The sequence below is a fragment of the Saccostrea cucullata genome, unplaced genomic scaffold, assembly GCF_032062105.1.
Source record: "Saccostrea cucullata isolate Sc308-1 unplaced genomic scaffold, CSIRO_AGI_Scuc_v1 ctg333, whole genome shotgun sequence".
Lineage (NCBI taxonomy): Eukaryota > Metazoa > Mollusca > Bivalvia > Ostreida > Ostreidae > Saccostrea > Saccostrea cuccullata.
The window spans coordinates 287,047-302,967 of NW_026930396.1; the positions used below are offsets into that span (position 1 = coordinate 287,047).

General features: G+C 33.1%; 2 protein-coding genes across 2 annotated transcripts; one reads left to right on the forward strand and one right to left on the reverse strand.

Annotated features, from left to right (window-relative positions):
• Positions 1-680: 680 nt before the first annotated feature.
• Positions 681-7,067, forward strand: LOC134228431 (U4/U6.U5 small nuclear ribonucleoprotein 27 kDa protein-like). The gene is made up of 7 exons (XM_062710089.1): positions 681-833; positions 1,798-1,830; positions 2,670-2,769; positions 4,514-4,590; positions 4,879-4,958; positions 6,222-6,283; positions 6,592-7,067. The coding sequence occupies exons 1-7, from the start codon at positions 791-793 to the stop codon at positions 6,644-6,646; spliced, it is 450 nt and encodes a 149-aa protein (XP_062566073.1). The 5' UTR covers positions 681-790; the 3' UTR covers positions 6,647-7,067.
• On the reverse strand, positions 6,809-15,777 carry LOC134228430 (ADP-ribosylhydrolase ARH3-like). Its single transcript, XM_062710088.1, has 7 exons — positions 15,582-15,777; positions 14,952-15,078; positions 14,392-14,605; positions 13,003-13,223; positions 9,995-10,110; positions 9,711-9,793; positions 6,809-7,467 (listed from the first exon to the last, which is right to left on the reverse strand). The coding sequence occupies exons 1-7, from the start codon at positions 15,730-15,732 to the stop codon at positions 7,261-7,263; spliced, it is 1,119 nt and encodes a 372-aa protein (XP_062566072.1). The 5' UTR covers positions 15,733-15,777; the 3' UTR covers positions 6,809-7,260.
• Positions 15,778-15,921: the final 144 nt, after the last annotated feature.

Genomic DNA, 15,921 nt, shown 5'->3' on the forward strand with positions numbered 1-15,921 from the left:
ATGTATTCTAGTTTAATGTATGGACATTATGGTCTCGAATAAACAGTAAACTTTGCTGTGTTGTGAATGTTTTTGTTTCGGTATTTCCTGTATGGCTGGCTTGTTTTATGTCACGTGACCTGGTTTTATAAATAGCACATGCGTGTTTGAAAAGTCACTCTATGGAAAATATAACTATGGCGGCCTCTAACTAATCTCAAGACAACTAAACTCAAAAGTGAGAAGACAATGCAACAACAACTTGTAAATTTTAAATGACATAGAGCAAATATTTTGTGTAAAATATATTAAGAAAATGTATATTTACCTTGCCAAGTAGGCTTGTTGCATTTAGGACATATAACTTTTTGACACATTTCTCTTTTGCTTTCAAGACGTTGTCCCGGAAGATAAACAAATGCCTCATGATGTCTTGAAAACCATTGTGACATCACGTGAACTTTCCATGTAGACACATGTCATAAAAACCATTGTGACGTCATAATACCATATAGTGTTATGTTACCGGTATAATGCTGATTAGATAACACATACCTTGCAATTTAATTTTTTGTTTGTTTGTTGTTTATTGGATTTATTTTATTTTATATGTCTTTTTATCTCAATAAGAATAAAAAATTCTCAAGAGGGACGTCAAACAACAAACATTTACTTTTACGGATTTTTAAAGATCGTATTACATTGTTTCTAAGGTTTTCTCATTTGTGTGTCGAGTAGCCATTTCCTGTGCGAATTTTCAGGTTTCAGTTTCAAAGCAGGTAAATTATCGAGTGGCATAAAGTAGTCGACTATGCCAAGAAGATCAAGATCTCGGTCGAGGTCACCAAGAAGAGGTAAATTAAATATATAGAAATACAATTTTTAGAATTTTCACAACAGTTTAACTAGGGACCAGTCACCTATAGGACTAACAGTTAATGTAAACAATAGCCACTGAGCTACGCTTTCGAAGCTCACTGTTTATCGTTTACTTTGTTTTACATTGTTTTATCCTTAAAATTTCCGACTCCTGTGTTTGGTATATGATTTACCAATTGATACTGATAGGTAAAGTAAAAGGCAGAAATAGTCAGGAATGCGGGTGCTCTGTAATGGGGTCTGTCCCACTCTCTTGTTCACATTGCTTGTTCTCTGAAAAGGACGCTATATCTACCACATTATGTTTCTTTAGACATCTTCGAACATTGTTGATCATAAAAATCCTAAGATAATCCTCACATCTTTCAGTTACTTCCGTAATACTGGTTCTATACAGCCCAGGCATGGAAATACAGGCACGCCAATGAGATTTGGGGAATTTCCATATGATTTCAAACCACTTTTTCAATTATCATTGCTTCACAACATGCCTGGGACAAGTCTTAAATAAAAATTGTTAAACCCAAACCAAAACAATAAATTTTGGCCATGTTTGTCAGTCTATCCCAAAAGCACCGGTCCGTGGGACAAAACAGGTGAAAATCTTATTGGTCCGATGCTCTAACTTGTAAAATCGGTCCGTTTGTCTGAGGTGTGTTTTGGTTGGGTTTTAAATTTTACATTTCCTATTTTATCATATAGACGCTTTAATTAAAACCAAAACACATATTAAAAATGTTTTGTTGATTGTGATTGTTTCAGAATAGGACTAATTAAAGGTCAACAACTTTTAGTGAAAATTTATCATTTTACTTGAAAATTTATTTACCCAGTTGTTTTCTGTGTTTAGAAATTTGAATAAGTGATGTAGTTTGTAACAGTAGCAAAATAAGTCATTATACTTAGCTTTACTAATGCAGGATTATCTGTTCAATTCAGAGAGAAGATCTTCCAGGGAAAGGGAGAGAAGACGTAAGTAAATAGAAGGGAAGCTTTAATAATTATATCATTGCAAAGTGATATACACATGTGATGCATTGCATATGTATGCCTTCTTACATTGTAAGAAGGCATACATACATAGGAACTTTTCATTTCCTTTAGCTGCAGATCTGTAGCTCTCCGAAAAAAATATATTGATAGACCGGATCGAGAGCTACAGTGCCACCCATTGAAAAAACTGTATATTTATTGCACACAAAAAAGTGCGCTCGGTTCTCGATTTATTTTTCCATGTTTTTAAAACTGTAATTTCAAAATATTACTAACCGTGTGTTCCTAACATATTCTTTCGCTGTTTCCACAACCAAACATTCCTCATTATTGTTATTGATAGTCCTCCTGACCCTTATATTGTAATCATCGAACATTTCGCTTATTTATACTGCCATTTTGGTTTCAAAGATAATTCGGACCAATATGCTTCGTTCGGATGTCAACTACGAGAGTACTTGATAGAAAATAAAGGATTTTTTTGAAATCTTCCTTTATTTGCAATTGAGGTAAGAATTTGGAAGATTTAATTAAGAACCGAGCGCACTTTTTTGTGCGCAATAAATATACAGGTTTTTTCAATGGGTGGCACTGTAGCTCTCCGGTCTATCAATATATTTTTTTCGGAGAGCTACAGATCTGCAGCTACATTTCCTTATGAAATTTGTGTATCTTGTATACTTAAAAATGTATAAAATATGGTTATATAAACATGCACTTGAAATGTAGATTAATGGCCTTTTAATGTGAAGATGGAGGGGGGCATTTTTGGTTAGAAAAAAAACTCAGTCTTAAAAGTTGAATATTTGATCTATTAGGACACAGAAGGAGCCGATCCAGATCTCCCAGGAGGAAATCCAGATCTCCCCACAGATCCCGGGAACACAGGGAACACAGATCTAGGTCACCACGACACAAGTAGGTCAAAGATAGAGACCATAATCAGATACACATAGTATATATATACCAGTACCCACTCACAGGGAACACAGATCCAGGTCACCACGACACAAGTAGGTCATAGATAGAGATCGTAATCAGATACACATGATAGTATATATATACCAGTACCCACTCACAGGGAACACAGATCTAGGTCATCACGACACAAGTAGGTCATAGATAGAGATCGTAATCAAATACACATGATAGTATATATATACCAGTACCCACTCATAGGGAACACAGATCCAGGTCATCATGACACAAGTAGGTCATAGATAGAGATCGTAATCAAATACACATGATAGTATATATATACCAGTACCCACTCACAGGGAACACAGATCTAGGTCATCATGACACAAGTAGGTCATAGATAGAGATCGTAATCAGATACACATGATAGTATATATATATACCAGTACCCACTCACAGGGAACACAGATCTAGGTCATCATGACACAAGTAGGTCATAGATAGAGATCGTAATCAAATACACATGATAGTATATATATACCAGTACCCACTCACAGGGAACACAGATCCAGGTCACCACGACACAAGTAGGTCATAGATAGAGATCGTAATCAGATACACATGATAGTATATATATACCAGTACCCACTCACAGGGAACACAGATCTAGGTCATCATGACACAAGTAGGACATAAATAGAGATAACTGACATATGGAGATCATAAGCAGATACACATAGTCTATATTAACCAGTACTCACTCACTGGGAACACTGATCTAAGCTATTAAGACGCGTACACATAGTTCATAAACTCTGCCATTGTTGGTGAATATAAAACATACTACTACATGTATATTGAATTCACATCTTGTTATGCAGATAGAGATCATACTCAATAAAATGACATAGACATTAAACTGTCATAGGTGACATACAGAGACTGTAGTCTAGTTGATGACACATAGACACATAGAGATCCATTTTAAATTCTTTTCATTGACAAAAAAAAAATAGATCAAACACTTTCTTAATTGTAAAATAAAGGTTTTACTCTTATAACTGACAAATAAAGATCAATTCTGATTAGTAACATATGGAAATCAAACTCTTTTTACTGGCATAAAGAGATAAAACTCTTGTAAGTGACAAATAATATCAAAGTCTTGTGACACAGATATCAAACTTTTGTGAGTGACACATATATATCAAAGTCTTGTGAGTGACACATACCCATATATATCAAAGTCTTGTGAGTGACACATGTATATATCAAACTAAGATATCAAACTCTTGTGAGTTACATACAGATATCAAATTCTTGTGAGTAACACACAGATATTAAACTGTTGTGAGTGACACATAGATATCAAACTCCTGTGAATAACATATAGATATCAAACTATCATTATTGGCATATATCCATCTACTTATCCCCAGCAGTAGAAATTACTCTTATATAAAAATATTCTTAATATCTGTATAGATATCAAATCTTATATGTGAAAAGTTGTGATCAAATTCAAAGTACATCATGTACTTGTATTTGCATCACAATTATACAGACTGTAAAAATTTATTAAATTGACCTTTTATTCCTTGATGAATGTTTTGGTCTGCATAATCCTGCGTGTTTTAAATTATTACAGTCAATTAATTTGTATGAATAAAACCAAAGTTTTATTTCATTTTGAACAAAAGTCATTGAATGAATGTAACATATCTCTTATTTAAATTATTTGTAGAGAAAGAAAAGAAAAGCACAAGGAGAGAGACTCGTCAACAGCTGAGAAAGTAGTTCATGAAAAACCTAATGTAACTGGTAAGGATTCAAACTAAATTATTAACTGATATCATGTTATTAGAGTACTGGTAAAATTTATAAAGACATCAATATTTTGATGTTATTGATGTATTGTACTATTGTACACTAGCTTGAAATGTTAAGATTATTACCACAAGCTCTATTTCAGGCTGTGTAAACTGCAGTTTAAAACATGATTGACATAAGAATCACAATGATATAGTGCAGACTATATCATTTTCATATTTTTACGTTTATATTTAAACAAACACGTTAAGTTTAATGATGTCCTATCAATGATTACAGAAGTAGAGCTGGAAGGACTACCACAGGATGAAGCAGAAATGATGAAAATTATGGGATTTGGAAATTTTGACTCCACAAAGGTAAAATACAATAACTGTTGATTCCTAATTTATATATATGCAATTTAATTCTTGTAATTTTATGTCAATGAGTGATTTCATGATATAAAATCATCAAATAAAATAAGGGATTAACAGTACAGATACATGTACGAGGGGTGTTAGAAAAGTTCGCGGACAAGTTCTATTGTGAGCGCGTTATTTAAACGAAACCGGTCAAACTTTCCAGATAAAATCTTAACCTATATTGAAGTATATTCCAATAAATATACAAAAATTTGGTGCTCTCCGGTGATCATTGAAAACTATACAGCTTTTTTATTTTGATAAAACTTGCTTCACAGAGCATGCTACATTTTGGCACGTTTACATCTCAAAGACTCTTTTTTTAACATTAAAAATTGCACAATTGTAGTGCAAAGATATTTATGATATTTAAGTTGTCGCTGAAATATTTATGAAACGTCACTGGGTGAAATTTTGAATTAAATTGTAGGGTATATGACTGTTTTAAAGCCATTTATAAATGATCAACGCATAAAAACACGGTCAAAAACCGGAACGTCATTGAGCGTCATGGAGCACTGCACTAGATAAAATTATGTGTGCAGACAGGAAAATGTCTAAAAAGATATTAAAATGTTCAAGATGCTGCCGAGAATTTCCTACATATACAAAGTACAATAGTTTTCAAATGGTTGTAGCTTGATAAGAATGGAAGGATTAACATTTTGAATGATTAACTCTATCGATACTTCAATACCCCATTATCGCATGGACGTCATGCCTATATGGTTTTGCATAGTTTCCATACCTGATCGATTAACTTCATAGACTTTTCTAAAGATCTCAATAATATCCGAATTATATAGTATAGAACAGTAACATTATACAGATAATCAATTTTAAAGTAGAAAAAAATGTAAGAAAAATCTGAAGAAATGAAAGATTTATGGAACTGCGAAAAAGATTAACGGGTTGAAATCTGTTTGTCACGTCAAGGGATTGCTCCGTGAATCACATGACATAATAGTAAAAATCGTTGTAAATTTTCAAGATTTTAGTAAATGGACCTGATTTTTTACATACTAATAAACAAAATGTAGGAAATTATTCCGACATAGGTCATACTTCACAGTACACAATAGGTTTTCCGTAATTCAACGTGTCCGCTAACTTTTCTAACAACCCTCGTATGTTTGATCAAGAATAGCATTTCTGTTGAAAAATTGAATAATCCCTCTGAGCATTTTGTATACATCTAATGGACTTTTCAACTTACAGGGTAAAAAAGTAAATGGGAATGATATTTATGTTGCCAATATACCAAAGAAAAGACGCTATAGGTAAATTATTTTTTGGACATGCTGCAAATCTTATTTATGACACAAACTCATAAACTAAAGCTTGTTGTAAAACATCTTTATGTATACAAATACTGATAGATTGTTGCTAATATAAGTACTTACTTTTTATACATTTGAAGGTAAACTTTATAAATTATCTTTCGGATTATGAAATATTCAAAAAATTTCATTAAAGTGGATTTCAGGTAAATGAAAATCTTTGATTTTCCTCAACTTTTAGAATTCTGAAAGACTGTCAATAGAAAGGCTTTTCTTACTATGTTGCACAATTAAAACTCTAATTGTAGACAATATATGAACAGAAGAGGAGGCTTCAACCGGCCATTAGACTTCATTGCATGAGACTGTTTTTACCATTGTCAGTGTTCCAGAAACTTGATATTTTAAATAATGTCAGTCATTTAAAACTTCTACAGAGAGGACCACAAAAAACGTGTCAACAGAACTCTGTGTATTAATTTAGTACATGTACCAGTATATGTTCATGTGAATGAAACTGAACTGTTATTGAAAGGATACATCTTTATTCATGAAAAGTACATGTATTTGCATAAAAATATCACAGTCAGTGTAAAGCATATTTCCTTTTTGACGTGCAAAGTTATCAATTTGTACAACAGCGTAAAATGATAGGACAATTCTGCAAATTACAGTCATTTGTACTGTCATTAAACTTATCTAATATCAATAACAAAAATTTCTTATTGCACTTTAACTATTCATCTTTTACATTTATTTGATTAAAACAGATTTTAAAGTTGAATGCCTTTAGAGTTCTAATATAATTAGAATCCTATAAAGATAATGCAATTTTATTTCACACTTTTGATGCATGATGTATATTTCTTGGCCCTGTATATATGTCCGCGCAGTTTTTCCCCACACAGTCAGCAATAAAGAACAGATCTAATAACAGTAAGAGAGAGATCATTGCAGTTCTGCTACAAATTGTTGAATCACTCATCTGAGGTATTGATTTTGTGAAGCTCTGTCGCAAAAGTCAAAGCATCATCGACAGCTTCACAGCTCCTCTGCCAGGACTGAGGGATAGTCTCTAATCCGTACCAGGCACCTGCTATAGCGCCGGCCATTGTAGCTATGGTGTCTGTATCACCTCCCAGAGAAATGGCTAGAATGATGGTCTTTTCAAATGGATTCCTGCCCTAAAAAATGAGAAAAAGGTAATTTATTTCTCTCCAGGAGTACAACATGTACAGGTAATGTAAGCATTGAGCTTACAAACAACATGCCTCCCCCCCCCCCCTCCCGAGCATAATAACCGAGTATAATGACAAAGTCCAAGTTTTGCAAGGTGAAACCTCAAAGACCTCTCCAATCAGAGTATAAAATAGGAGGTGAAAAACAGCACTACAGAAAAAATTCTGTGTCTAGTTAAATTTTATTCAGTGGTGGATAAGAGTTGGGTACTTCTGTGTTATAGGAAGAATAGCAGTATCAATGTTTTGCTATGGGAAATGCCAATATAGGAGCAGTTGAGGATATGAGATGGGTAGCCCCTATACTATGGAAATAATGGCAGTGTCCATATTTTTCAATGGATAACCATACATTTCTTCCAAGTCAGAAAATAAAATGAGAAGTGTACAATGACATTACCGGTATGTAGCAAAAATCTGGTGAAAGTCTCTTAATTTCAATTTAGTGGTTAAGGAGGAATTGCAGATAGGAGATGAGTATCCATAAGTTACAGACATATGGAAAGAATTATGGAACATTGTACACCCCCTTCTTTATATACCTCTCACTATTCAAGCCTGGGGAGGAGAGGGGGAGGGCTTTTCATTATATGTACATTGTACAATTTTATCAATTTTGAACCCCCCAGTTGTAGTCCACATTCATTAGGTCTAGCGCAGAACATTATGACTTAGATATAATTTTACTTACTGTAGAATCAGAACTTAAACATCTACCATGAAATCAATAAATGTAAATCTTAATTATTGTAAGTGTTGGATGATCATCATATCATAACATGGAAAGTTGTATCCACAAATTTTTATCATGTGTGCAATTCAATTTGTCAGCACAGTTGTCCCTGTTATGACATGACAACTGTCCAATCTTTACCATTGAATTTTGAGTTACCTCCAGTTTGTTGATGCCTGTGTTTGTGAAGACCTACCTTTAGTTTGTGTGTGTGTCTGTGTGTGTTTGTCTAGACTTACTTCCAGTTTGTTGATGTCTGTTTGTGAAGACTTACCTTTAGTTTGTGTGTGTGTCTGTGTGTGTTTGTCTAGACTTACTTCCAGTTTGTTGATGCCTGTGTTTGTGAAGACTTACCTTTAGTTTGTGTGTGTGTCTGTGTGTGTTTGTCTAGACTTACCTCCAGTTTGTTGATGCCTGTGTTTGTGAAGACTTACCTTTAGTTTGTGTGTGTGTGTGTGTGTTTGTCTAGACTTACTTCCAGTTTGTTGATGTCTGTTTGTGAAGACTTACCTTTAGTTTGTGTGTGTGTGTGTGTGTGTGTGTGTGTGTGTGTGTTTGTCTAGACTTACTTCCAGTTTCTTGATGTCTGTTTGTGAAGACTTACCTTTAGTTTTGTGTATGTGTGTCTGTGTGTGTTTGCCTAGACTTACCTCCAGTTTGTTGATGCCTGTGTTTGTGAAGACTTACCTTTAGTTTGTGTTTGTGTCTGTGTGTGTTTGTCTAGACTTACTTCCAGTTTGTTGATGTCTGTTTGTGAAGACTTACCTTTAGTTTGTGTGTGTGTGTGTGTGTGTGTGTGTGTGTTTGTCTAGACTTACTTCCAGTTTGTTGATGTCTGTTTGTGAAGACTTACCTTTAGTTTGTGTGTGTGTCTGTGTGTGTTTGTCTAGACTTACTTCCAGTTTGTTGATGTCTGTTTGTGAAGACTTACCTTTAGTTTGTGTGTGTGTCTGTGTGTGTTTGTCTAGACTTACTTCCAGTTTGTTGATGCCTGTGTTTGTGAAGACTTACCTTTAGTTTGTGTGTGTGTCTGTGTGTGTTTGTCTAGACTTACCTCCAGTTTGTTGATGTCTGTTTGTGAAGACTTACCTTTAGTTTGTGTGTGTGTCTGTGTGTGTTTGTCTAGACTTACTTCCAGTTTGTTGATGTCTGTTTGTGAAGACTTACCTTTAGTTTGTGTGTGTGTGTGTGTGTGTGTGTGTGTGTTTGTCTAGACTTACTTCCAGTTTCTTGATGTCTGTTTGTGAAGACTTACCTTTAGTTTGTGTGTGTGTCTGTGTGTGTTTGTCTAGACTTACTTCCAGTTTGTTGATGTCTGTTTGTGAAGACTTACCTTTAGTTTGTGTGTGTGTCTGTACGTGTTTGTCTAGACTTACTTCCAGTTTGTTGATGTCTGTTTGTGAAGACTTACCTTTAGTTTGTGTGTGTGTGTCTGTGTGTGTTTGTCTAGACTTACCTCCAGTTTGTTGATGTCTGTGGAGGCCCTGAGGAAGGAGTAGACAGCTGCTGGGACGGACCTGTAGGCTGCTATGTCTGTTCCTGTCACCATAAAATCACACACATGTACAGGTGTAAAGAATAAAACTGTAGGATTCAATTAACTTTACTGTAAATTTGTTCTTCTATTCTCACTGATTGATTGAAGATATATTGACCAAATTAACTTATGCACTGAATTTGAAAATATTCAAGTGAAAGATTTAATTCATACATTTTACATGTAAGGCTATAATAAAATACCCAGTCTTTCACTGATTTCTTCACTGGTAGGAATGGGGTCTTGTAAGGCACATTTCTTTATTTCATCAATAATTTCTGTGTATGCAAGTGATGGGAAGTCTGATGATGTTTTTATCCTGCAAAGTAACAGAAAACATATATGAAATCTATTTGAAATTAGATCTTTGATCCACTTCACTAGATCACTTGTTTGTAGTAATCTAACAAAACTGATCAAAGATCTAATTAGATTAGAATGACATGAGATTAGAATTACATGCAGTACATGTATTCTACTTTGATTTAATAAATGACCTTTCTTGATCTAATAATAATAATAATAATAATAATAATAATACTTCATTTAAAGAGGGTGACTCAATTAGTGCGAGCACTATTCTTCCTTGAGGCCGTCTATAAAAAATACATATATAATACACAATGATAAATAGTACATTCAACAATGTTATATATGACACAACATACAATAATAATACATGCATTAATTATTTCATTAATAGTACAGTCCACAGATATACAATTATATAATAATTTAAGTTGAACGTTGGTCTATTATAAATTTTCTTGACTTGATTTTAAAATTTTGAAGTGATGGAGACATTCTTAGATTTCTTACATTTAAAGGTAAATTGTTCCAGAATACTGCTCCCGAATATAGAAAAGAATTTTGAAATATTATGGTTTTGTGCTTTGGAACACACAAGTCAAAATTAGATTAAGATCTTAGATGGTACAAATTGGTAATTAAACATTTCAGACAGGTAATTTGGACTTGCACCATAAAGCGTTTTATACACTAATACTAACTTATTTACAGTCAATTGCTCATGTACTGACAGCCAATCAAGTTTTTCAAATGTAATAGAGTGAAATTTTATATGTTTTTAATAAATTTTATTTTTCAGGAATTTTCTTTGATCTAATTATCATTTTCAGAGTTTAAATTGAAATGTGTAAATAAAGATTTATTTCATTTAAACTATGAATTAAAATATGTGTTTTGTTATTTTATTATTTATGGAGTCTTACAGGTAAAGTATTTAGTTATCTTTCTTTTGGGTTAACCTGTAGATTTGTAGCTATTTATAGATCTGGTTAGAAGTGGTCATTCTGGATTGGTCAGGTGATTTTAGGTGGGAATTCTATTCTGGTTTGTCATGCCCAAGCGTTCAGATGGGTGTGAGAGTGTCTTAGAACAATTTTAGAAGTTTTCTTTGATCAGTACTTGATAAGTTTAATAATAATAATTATTCCATTAATAAGGTTTTCACATTTCTTTATTTTCCCTACTTTATCTACTTTGTGTGAATGTTTGGATGTTAGACTGAGTATGCTAGGGAGTGAAAGTCTTTTGTGAGATTTGTATGAAAGCTGTAAATAAGTTATGTAAATATAATGGTATTAAATAGTTTATTTTATTTCTAAATAATTTGCTAAAATTAGATTGGAGAAAATGATTGCTTTTTAGTTATAAAGTTTTGAAATAAACAAATTCCTAAAGCATTCATTTTACAAATAATTCCCTACATTGAGCAACATATCATTTTTTACATTTAGAACACGTACCATATTATTGAGACAGCTGAGTTTTGTATATAGCAGACCTTTGCACTCATGGGAGGTAAGGTTGATTGTGTGTTGGTAGAAAAATGAACACAGCATTATTTTTAAATATTTATGAGTTACAAAGTATTTTTGAAAGTATTTAAACTCATTTTTCTTTATTTGTTCAATTCATGTAATTTGAGAGTTTTGCATGAGATTATCTGTTATTTGAAATTTTCCTAGTTTGTGTTCATCAGAAACTATGAATATTCTAAACTTATTTATAATGAGTTTATGACAAGTATTGTTGTATGAAGAGATTCTAGTTAATTTTGGAAATTTTGGTTTTATTTTATATTACAACTGCTTTGCTTGTAAAAATTTGCATGCAGAGTTATTGTTCTTGTGTTTATAATTTTAATACATATTTACAGGGTCATCTATATGTCATCTTTACCATAATGGGCAATAGTCTACCATCACAATAAAACCCACGTATTATAAACCAGATGGAATGTGTTTGTCTTGTGTATTTCCACCCGGTTTCACAAACAAGGGTTTTGATGGCGTGTCATAGGCAGCAGCTAAGATACAGCGAGCTGCCCGTGTTTGTAACTTATGAATCCTCTCAAGGCTAGAGGCTGATGCATTTCCCCAAATTGTTAAACAGTATTCAATTGATGGCATTATATAAGCATCATAGAATAACTTTCTTGTGTTTAATGGAAGATATTTCTTAATTTTTCGTAATACAGATATCTTTCCAGATACAGATTTACAAACAGCATCGATATGTGTATTAAAGTTAAGTGAATTATAAATATGAATTCCAAGTAATTTTTCATGTGTGACATTCTCAAAAAAATGATCTGAAATTTGTAATATTAGATTTTGGTATTTCTGTTTTGATCGTCTCTGATGTGTGCCTACCAACATGCATTTTGTTTTACTAGTGTTCAAAATCATTTGATTCTGAGAACACCATGTTTCAATATTACTTATGTCCGAAGATAACATGTTTTGAATGGAAGAAACATTGCTGTCAGAAAAGTGAAGAGTAGCATCATCCGCAAATAAGTCTATGCTTGATTTCTCTATGAATAATGGGATATCATTGATGTAAAATAAGAAAAGAAGTGGACCTAAAATTGATCCCTCATAAATACATTTATATTTGATGTGTGTCTGATGTTAATACAGTATAATGCATTATAGATACTTTTTACTGAACTGCAGTACTGCATGTATAAGTTGTTTCATTTTTAAAATTTTGTACATTTATATGTGTAAAGGATTGCTTTCCATTTAGAAGTACTAGCCCTTGGGTGTAAAATCATATGAGACTGCAGACTACATTGGAATCTATTCACATTCAAATTCCAATCCGTTTTATCATATGCTCTACAAAACTTCCCAGTACAGGAACAGTATTTTTTTTTAACTAATCATAATTCATTGCTCACATGTCTGGCTGGTCTTCTTCTTTTCCTTTTTTCTTTTTGTCTTTCTTTGCTTCACTCTCCTCCCTTTCCTTCATTCTCTTCTGAAGCTCGTCACAGAACGATTCTATTTTTAACTCTCCTGATCCCCTTAGAGCCAGATCCACGGCATAACTCTGGAGGAGTGCACCGTCTACAGCTGAGGGGTGAGTGTGTGTTAGCTTCGTAACCTGTTCCACCAGACCCTAAACAGAAGAGGTGGTTAGTATGCAGTAAAAATAACCCCATATTGTAATCAGTTTTTAACTCTTGATTTTACTTCCATTCCAAATATCTTGAACTAATTATAAGTAATGTTGTAAATTTTTTGGTTAAATAGACAATATCTATAAAATGAAAACTTAAAATACTTTCATTGTCATCTGACATGAATGAATATACATTTATTTATTAATTGTATCAACTCAAAAGCCTGCAACAGTGTACATATATATCCTTAATCAAAATAGGCAGTGTTGCTGAATATTGATCTGATGCTCAGTATCCATTATCTGAACTATTCCACTCAAGTTACTATTACAATGACAGATTTACAGAGCTGTGGAAAACTTTTTCAGATATATGGAGTATGTCAGTCCGAAGTACTGAAATAGTAAGTTGCAAAATTAAAAAGAAAATAACGTGTATTTTCTTAATTACACTTTACTTAATGATAATTATTAGTCTCCATTTCCAAGTCCTCTTTCGTTTTTATTTTTTGCATTTATAACAATACTAGATTTCATCACTTTTGGGCAAATGACAATGATAATTCTGCATAGTAAATTTTAGTTAATTTTTTTTAAACATTAATGCATTTGGAAATTATATTTTACCTCGAAAATGAGTCTAAGAAAGTCTGAGCATGGATAATAAAGATACCAACATCATGAACATGATTGATAAAAAAAAAAGAAATCTGGAACAGTCGAAACGACGGCCATACTGGGTTTACCGCTTTACTCAACTGTGTTTGAATATTTTCTGTCATAATGTTTTACATATTTAGCCTGTCTTTATCTTTTTTTATGTTTTCCACCTAATTCTGTCCCATTTGTAAATTAATAAGGTCACGCGAGACAATGCTGGTTTCGCTTTCATTTTCTATAGCCTCGATCTTGTGCAAAGGAAAAGTATTGCGTAATCGTATATAATGTACGATAATTAAGCTGGGAAGTGCGCTGATGATAGGCCTAAATCGACATGGAAAAACAAAAACCTTTATCAAAGAAAGAGGTCCACGACCATCATTTTTAAACATTTTTTGTTGCTGGCATGCGGGTTTTCCACAGCTCTGGATTTATATGGAGTATTTACTGGTACTGATCACAAAATTGTTTACTTTGGGGACTGGAATAATAAAAAGTAACTTACTGTCAGGGTTTTGGGATCATTTTCTTTGTATGCAAATAAAGAAGCTGGAACAATGCGCATGGCCCCACCATTACCATAAGATCCACACCCATCAAACTGTTCTGCAGCAGGTCTGAAGGGGTCCAAATAATGTGATTCTTTAAGCTTAGTGAACACTGTGATGACACCTCCTCCATAGCCCCTGAATGGCTCCTTAAAATACTCCTCTGAAAACCTACCAATGCAATTCAATTCTTCAACAGGTAGTTATTAACCACAACTTCAATATTAATACTGTATATAGGGAAATTTTTGCCCCAGCTTTATTTTCGTGCCTTTTGCCTTTAGCTCAGTTAGGCAAATTAAAAAAGGGGCGATTCAAAGAATATGTACATTATAATTTCTTAAACAAAACTGCATGTGACTGAGCAAATTTCAAACATAACAAAATTGTTTGCAAGTGTGAAAGGGCAAAAAAAAAGTGGGGCGAAAATAACCCTGTGTACATTAGTATATCTAAAATTTTCATACAAAGAAAAAGTATAAGGGTATAGAATGACAGGTGTATAAAAGCCCCGTACATCTGTGCCATGTGTTTGGGATCTAGGCCTTTCTTCTCTATCAGGGATTTAGCCACACTTCTAGCCATCGCTGTGTCATCTGTATACTCCCATATTTTGCGGTCTTCATCGTCAGTTTTCTCTGCCTCTAAAAATTTAAATACGGTAAATACATATATTGCTAATGAACTGCACGCGTCATGTTTAACACAATATATTCAATAAGAGACATATAATAGTATATTATAAGTCTCTGATTCAATATACTGTAAAATCACATATTTTCGAAGGGTCAAATTTTCATGGTTTGAGGAAAAACTCTTGGTTCGTGGGGATTTGATTTCGTGGATATAGTATTGTTGAGTAATTATGTATGTCACATTTTAAATTTCGTGGTGGACATGAATTCGTGGGTCTCTTCACAACTCGAAAACAACGAAAATTAAACCCCCCACGAAAATTTGTGATTTCACAATATAACATTTATCATGATATAAAATAATGCTATTAAAAACAGTAAATAAACATAAATTGTCATACTGCATTTGAATAATATTTTAATAAATTTTATAAATGTCCCTGCACAATTTTTTTTAACAATTTGGATTTTTTAACAGTTTACCATTACTGTTATGATAAGTTATGTCCTACCCGATTCAACTTTATCGACTTTTTTAAGGACCTTCTCGATTGCAATACTTTTTGCCCATAATCCCTCAAATATAGAACCTATACAATCGCCAAGTACAGCACCAACTAAAGCGCCTTTGAATTTCGAAATAAGAGTCTCCCCCGACATCATCGCCTGTTGTTTTTCTACTTTCACTTTCGTTTAGATTTCACCAGTAATTTGACAGTTTTGTTTTCCATCTGAAAGCAACATGGTAACTTCCTTAATCGGTTTGTGATCAGTCCTACTAAACAGAGTACAATCGATTACCTCTTGTTAGAGCATAAACTTGATGGATTTTTTTTTTTTTACTAAATTGCC